At 35.7% G+C, this 23287-nt stretch overlaps 1 protein-coding gene across 1 annotated transcript; it reads left to right on the forward strand.

Moving 5' to 3' along the window:
• The first annotated feature begins 16685 nt into the window (after positions 1-16685).
• On the forward strand, positions 16686-18455 carry LOC122016570 (trihelix transcription factor ASIL2-like). The gene has a single exon (XM_042573916.1). It carries the CDS (start codon positions 17179-17181, stop codon positions 18259-18261), a length of 1083 nt encoding a protein of 360 aa, XP_042429850.1. The 5' UTR covers positions 16686-17178; the 3' UTR covers positions 18262-18455.
• Positions 18456-23287: the final 4832 nt, after the last annotated feature.

Below are 23287 nucleotides of genomic sequence, written 5' to 3' on the forward strand. Positions count from 1 at the left end.
TCATGCACACACATAAAATGCCCTTGACGTGTCCAAGGGTCCAATCACACACAATATCTATAAGACATAATAGTTAGAGCCTGCAACCACAGAGTTAGTACATCCTACTATTATCCTGCCTAAATTATGTATGACATGTGCATAATTAAACTGAAAACCAAACACACAGAGGCAAACCCTAGCTCTGATACCAATTGTTGGTTGATACTCGGAATATCGTACCAGTTCCCCTGTACAAAAATTTTGTACAAGTCCTGAACCTTTCCTAACAACCTATTGTGTTCTTTAGAAATTAAATTTAGAATCACAAATGGAACTTAACATTATTGATTCCAAATTCAACTTATTTGTTCTTAGAGGTTTAGACTTGGATCACAAACGATGCTTAACATTATTGATCCAAATCCACCCATGTTACAAATTCAATTAAATATTAATTTCAGAGATCGGCTTCCAGGTTAAACATGACGAGGCACTAGACCTTCTTGGGTATGAGAGCATCCACCACTTCCTAGACAAAGTCTTTCAACGAAATTTAATATTTAATTTCCTTATAGTAACCCTAGGTTTAACCAAAAAGAATAATCAAATCACAAGTTCGAAAAAACAAAAGAAACATAAATTCAAATCACAAATTCGAAACCTAGAATCACTAGTCTCTTGTGTTTGGTATTTCAAAATCTATACAAAGAAAACTAGTATGATGCGGAATAGAATTACTAGTTATACCTTTCTTTGTAGGCAACAACCTCTTGATCTTCTATCGTATTCCTCTTCTTATCTCGAACGTCGTGTGGGCGACGATCTACCGAGATGAGAACCACCCAAGCTTCCTTCTTCTTCAAGCAAGTTTCGGCCACCACAAGAACTACAAGAGAAGATGAGGTTCGGCCACCACCAAGCTCCAAGAGATGCTAAGAAACAAGACCTCCTATCTCTCCTTCTTCCTTTAGGAAGATCCGACCACCAACCAAACTCCTTGAGATGAAGATGTCACCGGCCAAGGAAGAAGAATAGGAGAGGGAGAAGAAGAGAGGGGCCGACCACCAACCAAGGAAGAGAGGAATAATAGAAGAGATATTGTTACGAGGTGAGGCACCTCTACCCTCTCTTTTATATTTCTTGGTCTTGGAAAATAAGGAAAGTTTTATTAAAACTTCCTTATTCTCTTGGCCAATGAAAGGAAAGTTTAATAAAATTTCCCTTTCATACTATATATGGCCGATCACCTTAATCCCTCCAAACAAGGAAAGTTTTAAACACAAAATTAAAACTTCTTAATTTGTTTCCGGAAATTTTTAAAATAAAAATTTCTCTCTTAAAATTCCCTTCATGGTTGGTCATAAAAGGAAACTTTTATAAATTAAAATCTCTTTATTAAAACATGTGGATGATTTACAAAAAGGAAAGTTTTCTCTAAAATTAAAATCTTCCTTTCAATTTACAAATAAGGAAAGATATCAAATCTTTTCTTAATCTTTTGTAGAAACTATAAAAGGAAAGATTTAATTTTAAAACTCTCTTTTAAATCATGAGGATGGTTACAAAAAAGAAAAGTTTTATCAAAAATTAAAATCTTCCTTTTAACTATAAATAAGGAAAGATATCAAACATTTCACTTAATCTTTTGTAGAAAACTATAAAAGGAAAGATTTAAATTTTAAACTCTCTTTTAAAACCATGACTTCCACATAAGAAATATTTTAAAAAATAAAAACCTTTTAATTTATTGTGGTCGGTCACCTAAGCTTGGGTTCAAGTTAGGGCCGACCACCTAATGAAACCAACTCACCTTGGTTTGGTCGACCCTAGATTGGGCTCTAAGCTAGGCTTGGTCGGCCACCTTAAGGTGGGTAAGAAGGTAGGTATGGGTGGATATAATACTTTATAAATAAGAGGCTACGATAGGGACCGAGAGGAGGAATTGGTTTTGGTCTCCCGATGAAATTAAGCTTCTCGTGTTCGCCCCGAACACCCAACTTAATTTTATTAATAATAATTCATACCACTAAAGAATTATTATTGAACTACCGCACTAATCCCAAATTATATTTTGGGCTCCTTCTTATCATGAGTGTGTTAGTCTCCCTATTTTTAAGATATAGAATGTCCACTAATTAAATGAGTTACTGACAACTCACTTAATTAATATCTAGCTCCAAGAGTAGTACCACTCAACCTTATCGTCATGTCGGACTAAGTCCACCTGTAGGGTTTACATGACAATCCTTATGAGTTCCTCTTGGGGACATCATCAACCTAGATTACTAGGACACAGTTTCCTTCTATAATCAATAACACACACTATAAATAATATTATTTCTCAACTTATCGGGCCTATTGATTTATCAAACTAAATCACACCCTTTGATAAGTCAAAGAAATAAATACTAGATATATGTGCTTGTTATTATATCAGGATTAAGAGTGCATAGTTCCATAATAACAAAAGTCTTGTTCTTTTATGTAGTCAATATAAAAAGAACTTACCTTAAATGGTCCTGCTCAATACACTCATAGTGTACTAGTGTAATTTTATAGTTAAGATAAACTAATACCAAATTACAGTATGACTATTCCAATGGTTTGTTCCTTTCCATCTTAGTCGTGAGCAACTGTTTATAATTTATAAGGAATTGATAACATGATCTTCTGTGTGTGACATCACACACCATGTTATCTACAATATAAATTAATTGAACAACTACACTTAGCATATAAATGTAGACATTTGACCAATGTGATTCTTATTTCTAAATAAATGTTTATACAAAAAGCTAGGCTTTTATTATACACTCTAACACCCATCCATGTCAATCTTTTTCTTGAAGATCCAGTTGCACCCTATGGATTTTACCCCAATTGGCACATCAACTAACTCCCAAACTTGGTTGGTGTACATGGAGTCCATTTCAGATTTCGTGGCTTCTAGCTATTTCTCATAATCATTTGAAGCAACTACTTCCTCGTAAGTCGACGGTTCATCATCTTCAATGAGTAGCACTTTCTCATCTTGGGTTACTAGTCAACCATAACTGTTTGGCTCTCGGTGTATTCTTATCGACTTACATTAATCTCGCATTTCTTGAGCACTCTCGGATGAAAGAGACACTTGTACTTAGTGGCACTGTCTCATTATCCAACTGTTCATCTTCCAACCTATTTATAGAGTCTATAATTTCTTCAAAATTATTTTATTCCCACTACTTTCTTTAGAAATAAACTCTCTTTCCAAGAAAGTAGCATATCGAGCAATAATAACTTTGTACTCACTTGGGAGATAAAAAATAATATCCCATTATAGCTTTGGGATAACCTACAAACATATATTTTATGGATCTTGGTGCAATCTTATTAGAATTTTCATTCTTCATGTAAGCATCACAACCCCATATCTTAAGGTAATATAAATTTGGTTTCTTTCAAAACTATAGTTCATAAGAATTCTTATCTACTATCTTGGTTGGAACTCGGTTAAGTGTGTATGCTGTTATTTTTAAGGCATAACTCCAAAATAACATTGGAAAACTTGCATGACTCATCATTGATCTAACCATATCCATGAGTGTGTGATTTCTCCTTTCCGAAATATTGTTCCACTCTGGTGTTCTAGGAGGTGTAAGTTGTGAAATTATCCCACACTTTTTAGGTAATCAATGAACTCTTGCCTTAGATACTCGCCACCTCGATCACTCCGAAGGGCCTTAAACTTCTTGCTATGCTGATTTTTTACCTCATTCTTGAACTCCTTAAACTTGTCTAGAGTTTCAGACTTATGTCTCATTAAGTAGATATATCCATATCTACTTAAATCGTCAGTAAAGTCACGAAGTAGGTATACACTCCTCTAGCCTAAACTTGCAATGACCCACAAACATCACTATATATGAGTTCTAGTGGTTTCTTTGCTCGTTCACCTATCTTGGTGAAAGGATTCTTGGTCATTTTTCCTTGTAAACACACTTTGCATGTATCTATGGGCTATAATTCAAAAGAATCCAAATACCCATTACTAAGTAATGTAGCGATGTGTTTCTGGGTTATATGACCAAGTCTACAGTGCCAGAGATATGTCAAGTTTAAGTCATGCAATTTCTATTTCTTACTTTTAATACAATAAATTGGTTCATTTAAGTTAAGAACATAAAGATCATTATTCAATAAACCATTCTCATAGAATACATTGCTCAAATAAAAGGAACATAACTTATCCTTGAATTGAAATACAAATCCCTTGGCATCAAAACTCGACACTGAAATGATATTCTTTGAGAAATTAGGAACAAAATAATAGTTTTTTAAATTCAAAACAAGTCCACTAGGCAAATTTATTGAATAAGTTCCTATAGCTAACGCAGTAACTCTCGCTCCATTAACTACTCGTAGATCCATTTCGCCCTTGGATAACCGTCTGCAGTCACTTAGACCCTGCATATTTGCACAAATATGAGAACTACTTCCAAAATCTATGACTCATGATGAAGAAACAAAAAGATTGCACTCTATCATAAAGATACCTGCAGCATCGCTCCACTACATTCTTCTTCATGAAAATATACCAATTTTTCTTCCAATGATCTTTCTTGTCACAATGGAAGCACATGGCCTCCTTCTCATCAGATTGGGTTACCTACATTCCTTTCTTAAGAGCTTGATATCTAGGATTTTTCACTACATTAGCCTTGGGATTAAACTTCCCAGTGTTAGGGTGCTTGTTGGTCTTTCTGACCATCATTGCATGTAGTGAAGGATTTACCTTCATATCCTTCTCTGTAGTTTTCAGCATTACTATCATATCAGTCAAACTCTTGTCCATGCTCTTCATGTTGAAGTTCAACACAAACTAGGAAAATGATGGAGGTAGTGATGACAAGATTAGGTCAACAGCCAAGTCCTGGCCCAACTTGGAACCTAAGCTCTTGAGTCTCTCTATGTACTTGATCATCTTAAGTACATGAGACCCAACTTGGTTTCCTTCCTCTATCATGGTACGAAATAGTGCTCAAGAGGTTTCATACCTCTCTACTCTCACACTTTCTTGGAAAAGCTCACGCAAGTGCTAATCAATCTCCCTAGCACTCATATTTTCATGTTGTCTATGTAACTCGGGAGACATAAAAGACAACATGATGCATTGCACATCCAGTGGATCTTTCATATACTGAGAATAATATGACTAATATTCCTCTGAAGCATCAGGTGTAGGCTCTTTCAGTGGTTCATCTTTAAGCACGTAAATTTTTTTCTCGTGTCTTAAGATGATTTTCAGTTTCCTATACCAATCCAGGTAGTTGGAACCGAGGAGAATATTCTCTTTCTCAAGAATGCTTCACAGTGATAAGGTACTTGTTTTTACCATCTAAAATTTAAAGCAGAGTTTTAGTATTTGTGGAATATATTTAATAAAGGTCTTTTATAACTCCTATTATTTTATTTAAGTCCAATAGCCCCCACTGTTAGAATCGAGAATTGATTGGTAACAATTACTAATATGACCGAAACTCTGAATCATATAGAATGCATATAGCTGAGCTATACCTACATGATACATTCATCAAGTAAGCCTTAACTTGTCAATCACAAATCTATGTGATTTTTGGTATATTCTTATTGAGCCTTATCTTCTCAACACTTGTCCCTTAAATCAATTAACCTTAGCTGATCTAAACAAGTCAATGAATTTGAATTAAGTCAACCCACTAATAATTATGATAAATTATAGATGTTTTGACACAAGGTCATAACTGAGCTATACCGACTTATGTAAAGACTCTAATTATCATCATAGTTATTAGTGGAGGGCTTTTAACAAATCTTGACTTTAATATATTTAAGGGATTTTATAATTATTAAAATGTCTCACTATTAATTAACTTCTTGTGCATTTGCACAATCTCATTACGAGATTTATCTCCATTAATCCTTATAGTCTTTTAAGACAAATAAGCCTCAGAGATTTAAACATGTTAATTTACTTATGCCATAAGAAATTTATATCTAAATTACAACATGTATTACTTTACAAGTTTTTAGATAAAATTTATTTCTATCATGAAATGTTAAGGCATATAACTTAAAATAAAGAAATTAAGATTTCTTTGAAATATCTCAAAACATTAATTTCTCAAATAAATTTTGAAGAATCGACTTCGTACTATATGATCCAAAGATAAATTAGCTCTGATACCACTGTTGGGTTCAGAGCACAGCGGAAGACATATAATATTGAATCATGGATTTCTTCGTGGTACATATAGTTTTACTCAAAATAACATAAAAACATACCTTGAGTCCTCGACAGGCATGAATGATATCACAGACAGATAAGAGCCCCACGTGTGACCCCTATAGTGGTATCCACGCGCACTGGATCACGAACATGACACAATTTGTCAGGTGCTAGCCTCTTTGATCGACAAAGCCTTGGAAGCATTACCGATATCTTCTGATGGAAGAAAGCGAAGAAGAAGTTGTCGAGGGAGAAATCGAGAGAAGGAATTCATCACTTGAATCTTTCCGAGGATGGCTATTTATAGCCTCCAAGAGTTAAAGTCTCAATTAATTCATCATTTATGATCTTCATTAATTAGGAAGATGAAAAGGTATAGCCTCCATAAATTCTTCATTTATGACCTTCAATATGATGACTCTTCTTGATTAATCATCATTATGATGACTCTTTGAATTCTCAATTAATCATCATTATGATGACTCTTCGAATTCTCCATTAATCATCATGATTATGACTATTCGAAAACTCTTTTCTTTGTATCAAATAAATCCATATTTAATCTTGATCTCGACTAGCTTCCGATATTTTAGAATTAATTAATAATCTAATTAATTATTATTCTGAAATAATCAATTGATTAATTTTAGTATCCACAAAAATAATCAATTATAAATAATGTTCATGTTTACATGCTATGCGTGCGATCTGTTTTATATACGAAGGTAGTATAAATTCATATACAGACTAAGGTAACCGTCTAACAATATTTTTTAGCCACCCAATGTAATAAAATTAATATCAGTCATAAACTATAAACTACCATGAACCGATTACTATGTAATTTAATCTCTTCATCTAAGCCTACATCCCAATTAATTCAGTATATTATGCATTATTATCAAATTAATTATTTTACTTGATTTTCAAGATATAATAGACTCCTCTGGAATAATACATAATTCCTCCTATGGCCATAGATTTTGAGTCACTAATATCTCTATCAAGCGGCCAGGATTCTAACTCCTAATCCAAGAGAGCGATGAATCCTCTATTGACTTAACATTATTCTCTCTACGCTTTGTCATACATCCAACTACCGTATTAATCATAATCCAATTAAAGATGACTTTTAACGACGTCAAAGCACATAACTCCACGCATAGAATAAATGAATGTCTCAAGTCAAAAAATCAGTTACACTCATTCATAAGAGGAAAGACCAATGATACTTAATATGTGGTCTCCTCTTAAGCGGGTCGTGCCCAGTGTACCTCTAAGCTCAAGGCACCCCCAAGTACAACTTGGATATGCATCCCTCGATCTATCTCGACCTATTCATACTCAACGTTAATCTAGATATCCATGTCCCCTGTAGACATCTATCCGATCAAGGACTATTTTCATATTAATATACTCATTAATTTGTGGAATTTTATCATTAATCATATACGTACAGAAAAATAAATAATTAATGATAAATACTTGCCTTTATAAAATAATTATCTACAAAATATATAAGGAGTGTCTTGGCACATAAGTGCACACACTAACACCTTGTAGCTAACAAATGTAATCAGAGGTGTCAGGTTAAGGGGGAGTGCCAATTTAAGGGGGAATGCCAACTTAAAGGGGAGAATATATGGGAAAGGTATTTATTTAGAAAACTTTGCTTTAAAAATTATTTATTTTGAAAAATATTTTGAAAATTACTTTGAAAAACTTCTTGATAAATTCTTTAGAAAATCCTTTGAAAAAAATTTCTTGAAAATAATTTGCCTAAGAATTTTTCTTTGAAATTTTTCTTTAAACCTTGGAAAAACTTTTGCAACTCTCCTAGAAAACCATTGTATATTTGAATTTTTTTTCGCTGCTTACTTTTTGGCCTAACATATATTTCATATTGTTGGATCGAGAAGCGCTAGAGGGGGGGGGGGGTGAATAGCGCTCGTGGTTATTTCGTTCGATTTAAAACGTGTCGAGTAAATACGCAGCGAAAAATAAAAGAAAACACAACACACGCAAACATAGGTTGTTTACTTGGTTCGGAGCCTGTGGCGACTCCTACTCCAAGGCCCGCGATCGTTGATCGCTTTCTGTGGGCAACACCTATAAGCTCGAATAACGGTTACAGAATTATTACAGTCTATTAAACTGAAAGAGTATACCGATAACAAGAATGAGCAATTTCGAAGTTTTGGGTCGTCGGGATCTCGTTGCAGCACTTCGGGATCGTCTTGTTAGCAGCTTGTAGTAGAAAGATCGCTTAGAAAAAGATGTACTAGACTGTTGGTCGAAACCGCCTTATAAAGGGTGTTCAAGGCACCTCCATTAAGCTCCAAGGCGCCTCCAACCCAAGGTTTTATCCCGACTCAACCGCTGTCGATCAGGCCTTGACCGCTGCTTGTTATCCACCTGAAGGCGCCTTCAACGTCACTCCAAGGCGCCTCCAAGCTGCGGTCCAAGGCGGCTTCAGTCCCCATGAAGGCGCCTCCAGCTCCTTCTCGCAGACAACCTCCACCTTGTACCTGAGGCGCCTCCAAGCTCCATGGAGGCATCTCGGGTACTGTTCATCCGAGGTGAAACAATGCTCATTTGTTCCTGCAAAATGTGTTAGTCCCAAACACATACCCTGTAAAACAAAGTTAGCACATAATAATCATAGTGAATAAAATATCGATAGTCTCCAGACTATCCTGGGTCTGACTTCGGATTTCCAACCGGAAACTCTAGGTCGACCTGACGCCTACTATTCCCTCTGCGGGGAACGCGTCCTCACCTACTCCTCTCAAGAGAGTTATCTGTTGCTAGTGCGATCCTCTAGATCGACTGGACTTTTGCTCAGTGCTTGATGCTTCCGGACTTTCTGCTAGACGTCCGCTCCCCGACCCGTCCAGTCTTTCACCTGGTTCGCGACACCAGGACTTTCCACCTAGGGTTACCACCCCCTAGGACTTTTGCCTGAAGCCCTCGACCCACCAAGACTTTCCGCATAGGGTTACCACCCCCTATGACCTAGGGTTACCACCCCCTAGGGTTTTCCACCTGCCTAACCGGAGTTAGGACTTTTGCCTAAGCACACTTAGGACTTTCCTGCAAGCTCATTCAAACTGTTAGATCATAAACCAACTTAACTTTGAATCCTTTGACATAATCAAAACACCAGTTAGATCGTCGGATGCTTCCCGCACCAACAATCTCCCTCTTTTTTATTATGGCAACACAGTTCAAAGTTAAGTAAAAATATGACAAAATTTTAAATATGATTATTAAGAAATTTAAACATGAGCATGAATGTAAAAATTTATAAAACTTATGCTCCTCTTTATGTTTAAATTCTTAATTCTTAATTTTCTTTAACTTTGACTTTTCTCTCCCCCTTTGACATAAATAAAAAAGAATACCAGGAAGAGAAAAGAATAATTATTTTAGTTTAGTTTAAGCTCCCCCTGAAGAGTAGCACTTTATCTAATGTCTTAGTGTTTCAAAAAGAATTGTTTTACTTAAATTAGGAAATGTCTTGGAAAATACTTAGTGCTTTCAACAAAAAACTTAGCAAAATTTAGCATTTGAAAATAATTGCTTTGGTAAACACTTAGCTAAATTTGAAAAGCCTTTAAAAGATTTTGACAAACCCTTAAAAGTATTGATAAATACTTAACTTCTTAAAAGGATTTTCTTTTAGTTTGAGTACTTAACTTTGAAAACATTTATACTTTCATCAGAGACTTAGCTAAATTTTGAAGGTAAATGTTTTGTCAAGTACTTAGTTTTCAAAACTTAACTTAAAAACACTTTGATAAATTTAGTACTTAGTTTTTGTGGATCATAAATTAATTTTTTTTGGAAATATTAAAAAAAACTTAGTTCAACTCCCTTCACTCCCCCTTGATTAATGCCTTAAAAGTTTTAAGGATCCTAGAGTCCAAATATATCTTTAAAGGTTATTATTTTCCTAATTTACCATCTCACCCATTCTAGGTTATTAAGAAAGTTCAGCTTATGAGTGTGTATGAGACGAAGTTATCTTTGTCTAAATTGTAATTGATATTTAAAATAATTTTGAGTTTGAATTTCAAATGAGTAATCATGAATATTTTGAAAATTGAGTTTAAAATTATAATTTGACAATATGATTTGAAAATTAATTAAGATTTAAAAGTTAATTATCATTAAAACTTTGAATATAATTTAAAAATTAATTATTATTAAGATTTCGAATCAAATATAATTTGAAAATTATTCGACATTTTAAAATAATTAAAATTTTGAAAGTCATTGAAATCAATTGTGATTAAGTCAGTTAATTAATTTTGAAAGTCATTGAAAATTAAATCAGTTAATTAATTCTGATAATTATAATGATTTGTAAGATATTTTAAAGTATTTTTAAAGTAATTTTTAAAAGGATTTTTAAAAGATTTTTTAAAAGGATTTTAAGAGGATTTTTAAAGGATTTTTAAAAGGATTTTAAGAGGATTTTTAAAATGATTTTTAAATGATTTTTAAAAGATTTTTAAAATGATTTTTTAAAAGATTTTTAAAGGATTTTTAAAATATTTTTAAAATGATTTTTAAAATATTTTAAAAATATTTTTAAAAGATTTTTAAAATGATTTTAAAAAGATTTTTAAAATAATTTTTAAAAGATTTTTAAATAAGTTTTAAAAATATTTTTAAGTAAGTCTTTAAAAAAAATTTTAAATAAGTTTTTAAAACAATTTTAAATAAGTTTTTTAAACAATTTTTAAATAAGTTTTAAAAATAAATTTTAAATAAGTTTTTAAAATAATTTTTAAATATTAATTTAATTTAATTTTTAATTTAAGTTGAATTTTGATTATTAATTTAATTTGAATTATTAATTAGATTTGAATTATTAATTATCAATTTAATTTAACCCTTAGTCATCTCACCCGATCTAAATTTTAAATCAGGGAATCCTATAATTTTATGAGATGAATTAGGTTTAATTATAGGGTTTGGTTTAACTTTGTGTTAGATTCAGATTTAGTTTTGGGCTAAACAAATAGACATTCTTTGGATAAATTTCTGGGCTATGGTGAGTCACTTAGACGTCATTAGAGTAACTATGCCTTCGAGGTTTTCCAAATAGTCCTATCTACTGAACTTAATACAAAACCTTGGTCTAACTGGTTAGGATCCATAAAAGGTAGCTTCGGTTAGTTCCACTTAGCCAAATGCACCAGGTCGAAGCCATATCTTCCTAGACATGCATAGACTAAGCTTCCCTAACATACTATCATCCAAAATTTCACCAGTACCATAGGTCAAGTTAAACTTATTCCTTTTCTAATTAGTTCTAATTACCCTGTCGGGTAGCTAGGTTTGGGTTAGTCTGTCGGGTAAATTATTTTTGGAGGTGTCAGCTATTCTGAAGTCTCCTCCTACATTATTGATTTACCTTTTAGGATTTGTGTATACTTTTACTTAATTTATAAATTCGATTTAAATTTTAATTTAATTTTATTTAGTTTAATTTAGTTTTTAATTAATTTTAATTATGTTCTTTTAATGGTTTATCTTTTTATTAATACAGTTTTTCTTCTGGCTCCCCCTGCATTATAGTCTCGATATGATTTATCAAGGTAATAAACTTGATCCTTGGGGACCCAATATTGACCAAGTCTAACTTGATTGACCAAGTTGGACTTAGGTACTCATGCTTGAACTACCTTTCTATTTGATCTATTAACGAGTGATAAATATGAGTGGTATTTCCTTTTAGTCTTGAATCCAAGTCCGGATCGGTTGTAAACGGCTTTTTATTTTCCGAGAATCAGATCAAGATTCTTGGAACCCAAAGTAAACTGTTCCAACATGTTCTTGAGTTCTTTAACTTGAGTTTTCAAATTGGAATTTTCTTCCTCAAGTTATTGGACTTGGGTTGAATTTCCAATTTGAACTAGCTCAGTTAAAGGACTCGAGTTAGTTACTTCCTTAAGGGTTGTTACCTCCTTTTGGAGTGACTTGACTCGGACATTGGATTTATCCAACTTCTTTAGTAAGGAACTAAATTTTTTGAATCATCTAAGTTAATACTAAAAATTAAAGAACTTACAGTGGGTTTAGAACCTTCGGAAACGGATACGGATCCGTGGCTTCGCTCGGACTCGGTTCCAGATTGACTCTCGGTATCCGACTCGTATTCAGACTCAGTGTCCGCCACAGATGTTAGTACCGGTAGAGCGAGTAGGCTAGATTGTTCTTCTTCGTCAGATTCGGATTCGTCTGAAGACTCAGACCATGTAGCCTTCAGTGCTTTCTTCATCTTGCTTGTTCCTGCAAATAATACAACACCTTTCTCGGCCGGAGTAGCATTAGTCTGCTCAAATAATTTGTCTATTAAATTACACTTACTTACTTTCATGTCTGATGTACTCTCGTGTATCTTGATCAGCTTCTCCCATAACTCTTTTGCACTTGAGAAGGGCCCGACGCGGTTCAGCTCTTCATTGGTTAAGCCGCACTGGAGTGTATACGTTGCTTTGGCATTTGCCTCGACCTTCTTGATTTGATTTGCATCCCAGTTCTCGTATGGAATTAGTTTGCCGACGCCGTCAATTGGTAGTTCCAACCCGGTTTTGATGATCATCCAGGCTTCGAAATTGATTTGAAGGTACGCTTCCATCCGTCCCTTCCAGTAGCCGAAATCTTTTCCGGTGAAGAGCGGAGGTCAGGCTGTGCTGTAGCCTTTTTGATGGGCCATAAATTCTTGCACAGGGAAAATAAAAAAACTTGTCCCAGGACTTGATCCTGGATTAGTAGTGTGGGAGAAGGATAAAAATAACAATTCACTAATTTCGGAAAAAAATAAAAAAATATTAAAAAAGTATTTAAAAAATATATTTAAAAATATTATTTCAAAATTTTGAGAATACGATATTTTGCTAATGCCGACCAATGGTGAAAAGATAAGAATGAGTTTTTTGAAAATAGTTTTGGAGGGAAAAATGATATTTCGCTAATTTTGTTTTCAAAAAGTAACCCCCCTGCTTTGATTGGTGGTTTCACCAAATCAGAACGGTCTGGCTCTGATACCAATTGTTGGATCGAGAAGCGCTAGAGGGGGGGGGGGGGTGAATAGCGCTCGTGGTTATTTCGTTCGATTTAAAACGTGTCGAGTAAATACGCAGCGAAAAATAAAAGAAAACACAACACACGCAAACATAGGTTGTTTACTTGGTTCGGAGCCTGTGGCGACTCCTACTCCAAGGCCCGCGATCGTTGATCGCTTTCTGTGGGCAACACCTATAAGCTCGAATAACGGTTACAGAATTATTACAGTCTATTAAACTGAAAGAGTATACCGATAACAAGAATGAGCAATTTCGAAGTTTTGGGTCGTCGGGATCTCGTTGCAGCACTTCGGGATCGTCTTGTTAGCAGCTTGTAGTAGAAAGATCGCTTAGAAAAAGATGTACTAGACTGTTGGTCGAAACCGCCTTATAAAGGGTGTTCAAGGCACCTCCATTAAGCTCCAAGGCGCCTCCAACCCAAGGTTTTATCCCGACTCAACCGCTGTCGATCAGGCCTTGACCGCTGCTTGTTATCCACCTGAAGGCGCCTTCAACGTCACTCCAAGGCGCCTCCAAGCTGCGGTCCAAGGCGGCTTCAGTCCCCATGAAGGCGCCTCCAGCTCCTTCTCGCAGACAACCTCCACCTTGTACCTGAGACGCCTCGGGTACTATTCATCCGAGGTGAAACAATGCTCCTTTGTTCCTGCAAAACAAAGTTAGCACATAATAATCATAGTGAATAAAATATCGATAGTCTCCGGACTATCCTGGGTCTGACTTCGGATTTCTAACCTGAAACCCTAGGTCGACCCGACGTCTACTGTTCCCTCTGCGGGGAACGCATCCTCACCTACTCCTCTCAGGAGAGTTACCTGTTGCCAGTGCGATCCTCCAGATCGATTGAACTTTTGCTCAGTGCTCGATGCTTCCGAACTTTTTGCTGGACGCCCGCTCCCCGACCCGTCCAGTCTTTCACCTGGTTCGCGATACCAGGACTTTCCACCTAGGGTTACCACCCCCTAGGACTTTTGCCTGAAGCCCTCGATCCACCAAGACTTTCCGCATAGGGTTACCACCCCCTATGACCTAGGGTTACCACCCCCTAGGGTTTTCCACCCGCCTAATCGCAGTTAGGACTTTTGTCTAAGTACACTTAGGACTTTCCTACAAGCTCATTCAAACTGTTAAATCATAAACCAACTTAACTTTGAATCCTTTGACATAATCAAAACACCGGTTCTATCGTCGGATGCTTCCCGCACCAACACATATGCCTTAATTACATGTCTATTTTTGATGAATATCAAAGGGGAAGGGTAAGAGTTTAAGATAAGAAAAATTATAATCCAAAAATAATATTAAGAAAACAAAATAATAATTTTAATTATTTTGTCATATATGCTAGTGTTGTTCTTTCTTCTTGTATTTTTTTTAACTTTAATTTAGGTTGTGATTGCATCAAAAAGGAGGAGATTATTAGTACAGTAAGCACCAATGATCAAATATAAGTTTTGATGAATAACAAATTAATTAAAGTTAAATGTTATATTTATCTGATACTTTTACCAAGTGTGCAGAAATTGACGGGTCAAAAGACCTAACATCAGGTTGAAGTTCAGTTAGGCCTGAGGACTTGATAACTAGCACGAAGTCCGGATAGGTCAAGGTGTGACCTGATGTCTGGCAGGAAGTCTAGCTGAGTCTATGAGACCTAATAGCTCGCTGAAGTCTAGTTGGATTTGCGGACCTGATAACCGGTAGAAAGACCTTGTGGGTCAAGATGCAAGTCAAGTGACTACAAATGGTAAGTGATGTGAGTAATTGGAGAAGAGTGATTCAGTGAGGATAAGTCCTTCTGGGACTATAGGTGCGATCCAACTTAAAGCTATTTCAGATGTTTAAGTTGAAATAATGACTAGATCCTGGTCTTGGAAAGATATAATCTAAATCATAAATTGATCATATTTTTTTAATATGCTAACTCTATTTTGTATGAAATTTTTATAGCTTGAACTAACGTGTTTTTCAGGAAATCAAAACTACAAGCTGGTTGGAAAAAAGGTCTTTAGGCACCCGGGAAGGATCCAGGCGCTTGGGGCTCTGGCACTTGGATTGAGTCTAGGCGCCTAGACTCAGTCTAGGCGCCTAGATTGGCCCAACCCAAGCACCCAAGCAGAGGAGAATGGATGAAAATATTCTTAATATATTTGTTGAAATTCATCTTCTCCATTGAGTTTTGATTGGAATGAGAATGAGAATGGACGAAAACATTCTTAATATATTTGTTCAAATTTTCTTTTATATCATTTTTTCTCTCCTTATTCTCTCTCATCGTACTTTCCCTCTTCTCATTTTATCATTATACTTTCTTTTTCCTCATGCTATCATCATACTTTCTCTCTCCTTATACTATCATCACACTTTCTCTCTCATCATACTTTCTCTCTTTTCATGCTCTTTCATCACACTTTCTCTCTCTTTATTTTCTTTTATCATACTTTCTCTCTTCCCATGTTATCATCATACTTTCTCTCTTATTATATTTTCACTCTCTTCATTCTCTCTTACCATATTTTCTCTCTTCTCATGTTATTATCACACTTTCTCTCTAATCATGCTTTCTCTTTCTTCATTCTTTTTCATCATACTTTTTTCTCCTCATTCTCTCTATCATATTTTCTCTTCCATCATACTCTCTTTTTTTATTTTTTTGCTCATCATATTTTTTTTCTCATCACGTTTTCTCTTCAACATACTCTCTCTTTTCATTTTCTCTCATCACATTTTATTTGTCTTCATTCTCTCTCGTCGCACTTTATCTTATCATATTTATTCTTTCCTCGTTCTTTCTTATCATGTTTTCTCACGTCCTACTTTCTTTCTTTATTTTCTCTCATCATATTTTTTTTTTATTTTTTCCATCATATTTTTTCTCATCATACATTTTTTCCCATCATATTTTTTTCTTATATTTAACTTTCTCTCACATTTATTTTTTTCTAAGAGTAAAAAAGTACATTTTAATTTATTCAGATAGAAAATTTTAATTAATTAAATGTTATTTTTAAAAATAATATATATATATATATATATATATATATATATATGTTCTCATTATAAATATTATATTAATTAAATATTATTTTTAAAAATAATATATATATGTTCATATTTGTTTTCATTATAAATATTATAATTTTTATTTTCATTCTTATTTTTATGGAAAAATTAAATGGCACCTATTTTTTTTTATCATGAGTACGGTAATGAATATTAAAATATATAAGAAAGGATATAATAAATAGGAACGAAATCAAAGATATTAATAGGCGACTCAAATCGATCCATTATCATCGTCCTTGTTTAACTCTAGCGCGATTATTTAATAAAGGAAAGTGAAATATGCCTATAAATATAACGAGAAAAGGGAAGAGTCGTACTGCATACGAAAATGTCAATGCCGTGGTTATTCGTTGCCCTCCGCAATCACCGTTGAGCCCAAACAGCTCCACCCAAGGCGGGGGCCGGGGCCGGGGCCGAGGCCGAGGGCGAGGCCGAGTCAGCCCCACCTCCCCCCACCCCCGGTCAGCGCACCGCCCATGCCCCGGTGGAGGCGGCCCACCTCCCCACCCACGCCCTCCCAGCCGCCCCCCAACTAATGAGATCACCGAGGATCCTCTACTCATTCTCTCTCCCTCTCTCATCGGGAGCGGTGCGCCCACTCCGCTGGCTTGCGTGCGGGCCGCACCCTAAGCCGCCCACCCCCGGGCGGTGCCCCGACTCACTACCAAACAAAACCACACCATCTCATTATTGCATCCCCCTCCTCCCTCTCTTCCCACCGCCGCCGCCTCCTCCTCCTCCTCCCGTTTTCCCCAAACCACCACCGCCACCACCTCCTCTTCCGTGATGGCCGCCGCGCCCAACTCCTCCCAGAACCATCCCCCCTCCCCCACCGAACCTGGATCCCCGTCCCTTTCCCCATCATCTGACAGATCTCCTTCCCCTCCCCCCCGCCCGGCCTCCCTCCCGCCTCCACCTCCCGCCTCGGCACCCTCCGCCTCTCGCCGCCTCGCCGCCCCCATCTGGAACCACGAGGAGACCCTCGCTCTCATCGAGGCCTACCGCGGCAAGTGGTACGCCCTCCGCCGCGGCAACCTCCGCGCCCCCCACTGGGAGGAGGTCGCGGATGACGTCGCCCGACGCTGCCCTTCCGGCCTATCGCCTCCCAAAACCGCCGTCCAGTGCCGCCATAAGGTCGAGAAGCTCCGCAAGCGCTACCGCGGCGAGATGCAGAAATCCCTCCGCCTTGATCCGTCCCTCGCCCCCGTCTCCTCCTGGGTCTACTTCCCCATGATGGACGCTATGGAAGTTGGAGGCGGCGGCGGCCCCCGCCGCCCCTTCGCCTTTCCTTCCTTCGCCGCTCCACCGCCCCCTTCTGATGACGACGACGAGGAGTTAGAAGAAGACAATAACGACGATGATGACTTCGACGGGCGCCGCGGGGCCGGAGGATGGGGCAGCAGACGCAGCGCTCAGCGCCAGATGGCTAATGGTCGGGGAGGGATCGGCGAACTCACCTTCTCGATACCGAAGGCGGTGCGATCTAAGATCTCTAGGACCGAGGACAGGTCCGCGTCCAACTACATCATGAGCCCTAACCCTACAACTCGATTCTTCAAGGGTTACAGTGGCAGCAGTGGCCAGCCCTCGATGGGGGAGATGCGACGCAGTCTCGAGAAGAAACGAAGGAGGGTGGAAACAGAACAGAGCGCAGTCAGCGATATGGTCGCGGCAGTGAGGATGCTGGGTGATGGGTTTCTGAGGATGGAACAGAGGAAGATGGAGATGGCGAGGGAGATGGAGAAGGTAAGAATGGAGATGGAGATGCAGCGCACAGAACTCATCCTCGATTCACAGCGCCGGATTCTGGATGCTTTCCTGAAGGGCTTCTCTGCAAAGAAGCGAGCTAAGGTCTTGCCGGAGGACTGATAAGGTCTTTACCCTCTTTGCTTTCTGACTTGTTAGATTAGATTTCTTGATGTAGAAGAATTCGCATGTTTTTTTTAGCTTATTGAATAGTGGTTTGCTATTTGTTGCTATATTAGCTTGTGGTGATCGAACAATATATATAAGTTTCTGGCTTCAATATCCAATCTTGGGGGACCAGCAAGGTCCTTATCTTCCTTGCTTTCTGATTTGTTAGATTAGATTTCTTGATGTAGTAGAATTCACATGTTATTTTTAGTTTATTTAGTGGTTTGCTCTTTGTTGCTATATTAGCTTGTGGTGGTCGAACAATATATAGGTTTCTGGTTTCAATGTTCGATCTTGGAGAACTGGCCAGGTCCTTATCTTCCTTGCTTTCTGACTTGTTAGATTAGATTTCTTGGTGTAGAAGAATGCACATGTTATTTTAGTTTAATGAGTAGTGGTTTGATCTTTGTTGCTATATTAGTTTGTGGTGATCGAACGATATATTAGTTTTCAGCTTCAATATCCAATCTTGGAGGACTGGCAAGGTCTTTATGTTCCTTGCTTTCTGACTTGTTAGATTAGATTTCTTGATGTAGAAGAATTAGAATGCTATATTTTGTTTATTAAATTGTGATTTGCTCATTATTGCTATGTTAACTTGTGGTGACCGAACAATATATGACGTTTTGACATCAATGTCCAACCTTATCTATTTATTTTTTTTTAACAAGGTAAATTGGGTGTTTGCTTTTTAGACATAGGCAGACCTTGATCCTTTTGGAGTTAGAAAACTTTTATCTAATGCTGCTTTGTTTGTCTTACATTTTTATTCTTGTACATTCACTTAGTGTTGCAGGTCTCTTGGCAATTTGGTATGGACCTTATTGGTCTTAAAAATTGTGCTTTAAACTTGTTTAGTGTTTACATCATATGCAAAAACTTACGTCCACTCAAACCCATTCAGTTAGAATATAGCTCTTTTTTCAATCATTCCTTTATTATTTTAACTCTGCCCATGACGAACCAGTCATAACCGGTCCCAACCCCAGATAAAGGAGGAGGGTTGTGTTAGGTTGTGCCAATGAATTGAAGCGTTAAAACTATAACAAATGTTCAATGAATTGATCCATTAAGCTATTGTGTTAATGCTAAGTTGTTCTTCGGAAGGAACACGTTGCAGGGTCCAACTGTAATGTTTCGGCAAGGGCTACTACATTTCCAGAATTCGGTGTAGTGCTAAATATGCAAGAGTTCGTGTTGTAGGTCTGATTCTAACGTATTAGCAAGGACCGCTACATCTTTATGAGAACTTGCGTGTAATTTTAAATTGATAAGAGTTTTTACCATATGTTAGATAAGAACAAATATGATAGAAAAACTAATAGTCTAAGATTTGGAATATAGAACATAGGAACCCTTATTGGTAAATCAATGGAGGTAGTAAATACGATAATTATGAGAAGAATTAGTATTTTGTGTGTAACAATAGGTAGACAAGAAGGCAAAGATGATAAAGAAGTCAAGTTTTAATTTATGGTACACAGGAAAGAGTAAAACAAGAAATTGAGTGAGTATTATTGTATATAGTTCATTAAATGAAGTTGTAGAAGTAGTTAGAAAAGAGGATCGAATTATAGCTCAGATAATAGTGGTGAAAGAAACTATGAACATAATTAGTATATGTGCACCGCAAATAGGATTAGATGAAGATATCAAATCAAGACTTTGGGACGACTTAGATGAAGTATTAGAACATATTCTGCTAAATGAAATGATTTTAATAGGAGGTGATCTAAATGACCATGTTGTAGTGAAAAATGAGGAATATGAGAGGGTGCATAGAGGTTATGAGTTTGGAACGAGAAATGAAGAAGGAAAAATTATATTAAATTTTGCGATAGCATATATTTAAGGAGAAAGTAGGAGTACAAGTATTAGGTAAAATATATGGTGACTAATACGACAAGGATAAGATGATATCAAAGTTGAAAATAGTAGCTAAGAGTGTACTTGGTGAGTCAAAGGGACATGCACTACTAAATAAGGAATCTTGGTGGTGGAATGAGAAAGTACAAGAGAAAGTGAAAGAAAAACGAAGTACTTATAAGAAATTATATATTTGTAAAAGCGAGAAAATTTTAAAAAAATATACAAGAAAGAGGCTAAGAAAGTAGTGGATGAAATAAAGAATGAAAATTTTGAACAATTATATCAAAAATTGAATAAAAAAAAAAGGAAAGAGACATTTATAGAATATATAAAGTTAGAAAAGAAGACAAGAGATCTTCTCCAAATAAAATGTATTAAAAATAAATGTAATAGGGTACTAGTAAACAATGGAGAAATAAAAGAACGGTCAAAGATGTATTTTTATCAACTTTTTAATGAAGGTTTAGGTGACCAACTTAACTTAGGTAATTTAAGTAAGTCAAATAAGTATAACAATTTAAATTTTTATCGTAGAATTTAAACTTCAGAAGTAGAACAAGCTTTAAATGAGATACGCAATGGAAAAGTCATTAGATATATTCTGATAGAGGTATAAAAGTGTCTAGGGAAACAAGATATTGAATGACTTACAGAATTATTTAGCATGATATTAAAAACGAAAAAAATACATGATCAATGGAGGGTAAGTACTCTAGTTCCCTTATATAAAAATAAGGGAGACGTGCAAAATTGTGCAAATTATAGGGGTATTAAACTAATAAGTCATACCATGAAACTTTGGGAAAAAGTAATAGAAAAAAGATTAAAGAAGAAGACCACGGTGATAGAAAATCAATTTGAGTTCGTGCTTGGAAGGTCGACAATAGAAGCTATACATCTTCTTAGACAACTAATTAAAAAATATTGGGAGCAAAAACAAGAATTAAAGATCGTATTAATTTAGAAAAAACTTATGATATAGCCACAAGAGAAATTATACGAAGAATTCTAGAAAAGAGAAGTGTTAGCATAATATATATTGAACTAATTATGAGTATGTACGAGGATGTAATGACCAAAGTAAATATTTCAGTCGGAGTAATTGAAATATTTCCAATAAAGATAGGGTTTACACCAATCAACTTTAAATCCTTATCTTTTTACACTAATTATAGGCGAACTTACTACACACATTCAAGATATATTACTGTGGTATATGTTGTTTGTAGATGATATTATTTTGGTAGATGAAACATGTGAAAGAGTAAATGCGAAATTAGAATCTTAGCAAGAAATACTAAAAAGGAAAGGTTTTAGGCTTAGTAGAATAAAGATAGAATATATGGAATTTAAGTTTAGAAATATTAGACGTATTGATACAATTGTTAAGATAGAAGATGATAAGTTGTCTGGAACATAGCTTTAAATATTTAGAATCATTTATGCAAAACGATGGAGAGATTGAGAGAGATGTCTTACATAGAATACAAGCAGGATAGTTTAAATGGAGAGCGTCAAGTGTTTTATGTGCGTAAAGTACCTCAAAAATTTAAAGAGAAGTTCTACAAAATCGCAATTAGACTTGCTATGTTATATGAAACTGAATGTTGGGATATGACTCGAGCACATTAGCAGAAGATGAGAGTTGTAGAGATAAGGATGTTAAGGTGAATGTGTGGACATACGAGGATAGACAGAATATTAAGGAAAAATTTCGAGAGATACGTTTAAGATGATACGAGCATATACTACGATCAATAAATGTTTCAATTGGGCGACAAACACAAACAAGGAAGAGGTAGACCAAAAAAGACTTGGTTGGTAATAATAAAATAAAATAAAATTTATTTAAATATAAATGATGATATAGTAGGAGATAGAGCTTAATGACATAAAAAGATCCATATAACCGACTCCATCTAATGAGATAAGCCTTAGTTGTTTTTTTCGTGGTTGTTGTTGTTTCAATCATTCCTTTTTTATTTCATGAACTGTGGTTCCACATTCAAATGGTATAAAAGTTTTTATTTTTTGAACGTGCAAAAGAAGTATATTTTGATGTCAATAGGGAGCAATTTGCATGACTCTCTTGCTGGAGTTCCGTGGTACCAGAAAAACTTAACTATACCTTTTTAGTTCCTGCTCTTACATTCCATTATTTACTCTCTTGACAAGCTACTCTTTGTCGTTGAAGTCTCCGACTCTTAATTAATTTGTGGAAAACATGCCATTATGGTGCAAGTAATAGTTTTCTGGACTCGCTGGTTTCAAATGATGGTTCAACTCTTAGCCTTGCTCATAATTCTATTATTTGTGCAATCTTCATTTTGTTGTTCTTCAAACTTCAAGGTTTTTGGTTCGTATAAATGGAAATGACAATATAGATTTACACATACAAGTAATTTATCTTTCAACAAGTAAACGATTGGATATTAGATATTTGTTCATAATCTGTTTCACTTTGCTTTTATATAGAGGAATGGTATACGATGCAAATTAGATTAACGCATGCAATGTTGGTCCTTCAACGAATGTAGATGTACTTATTAGTGCCTCAAGTGATGTTTATTCCACATAAGAGATATTCTCAGGCAATAACCATACTCCCCTTGCAAGTTTGGGTTGTTGTTTGTTTTAACCTTAATACTACAATATGGTCATTAGAAGTTTCCTTTGAATTTGATTTGAGTATGATTAAGAGATATTAAGGGAGGTAGTACCATCTTGTTAGTTGAAAACTATCAACAGTTCGTTTTGAACATGGCAAATATGGCATTAAGATTTTATATTGAAGAGATGAGAATGCTAAGATGAATGGGTAGTATTGGTATTTGATAGAAATTAGGTGCAGATTCATTGGAAATTTAAACAAGAAGAAAAAAAGGTTGAGATGGTGGAACATATTTAGCCATGACTAATAGATTTTATAGGAAGAGTTGAAATGCGCATAGTTGAAGGTTTAGATAGAGAGAGGTCAATGAAAACTTTGGTTTCACGTAGCTAGAAAATTCAACTAATTTACTTGCATATGACTCGGTGGAAGGATATAGGCTTAGTCTGACTTTTAGCACAACTTAATGATGATGATAAAATACTTGTCTATAAGAGTTTG

The sequence above is a fragment of the Zingiber officinale genome, chromosome 8B (assembly GCF_018446385.1).
Source record: "Zingiber officinale cultivar Zhangliang chromosome 8B, Zo_v1.1, whole genome shotgun sequence".
Lineage (NCBI taxonomy): Eukaryota > Viridiplantae > Streptophyta > Magnoliopsida > Zingiberales > Zingiberaceae > Zingiber > Zingiber officinale.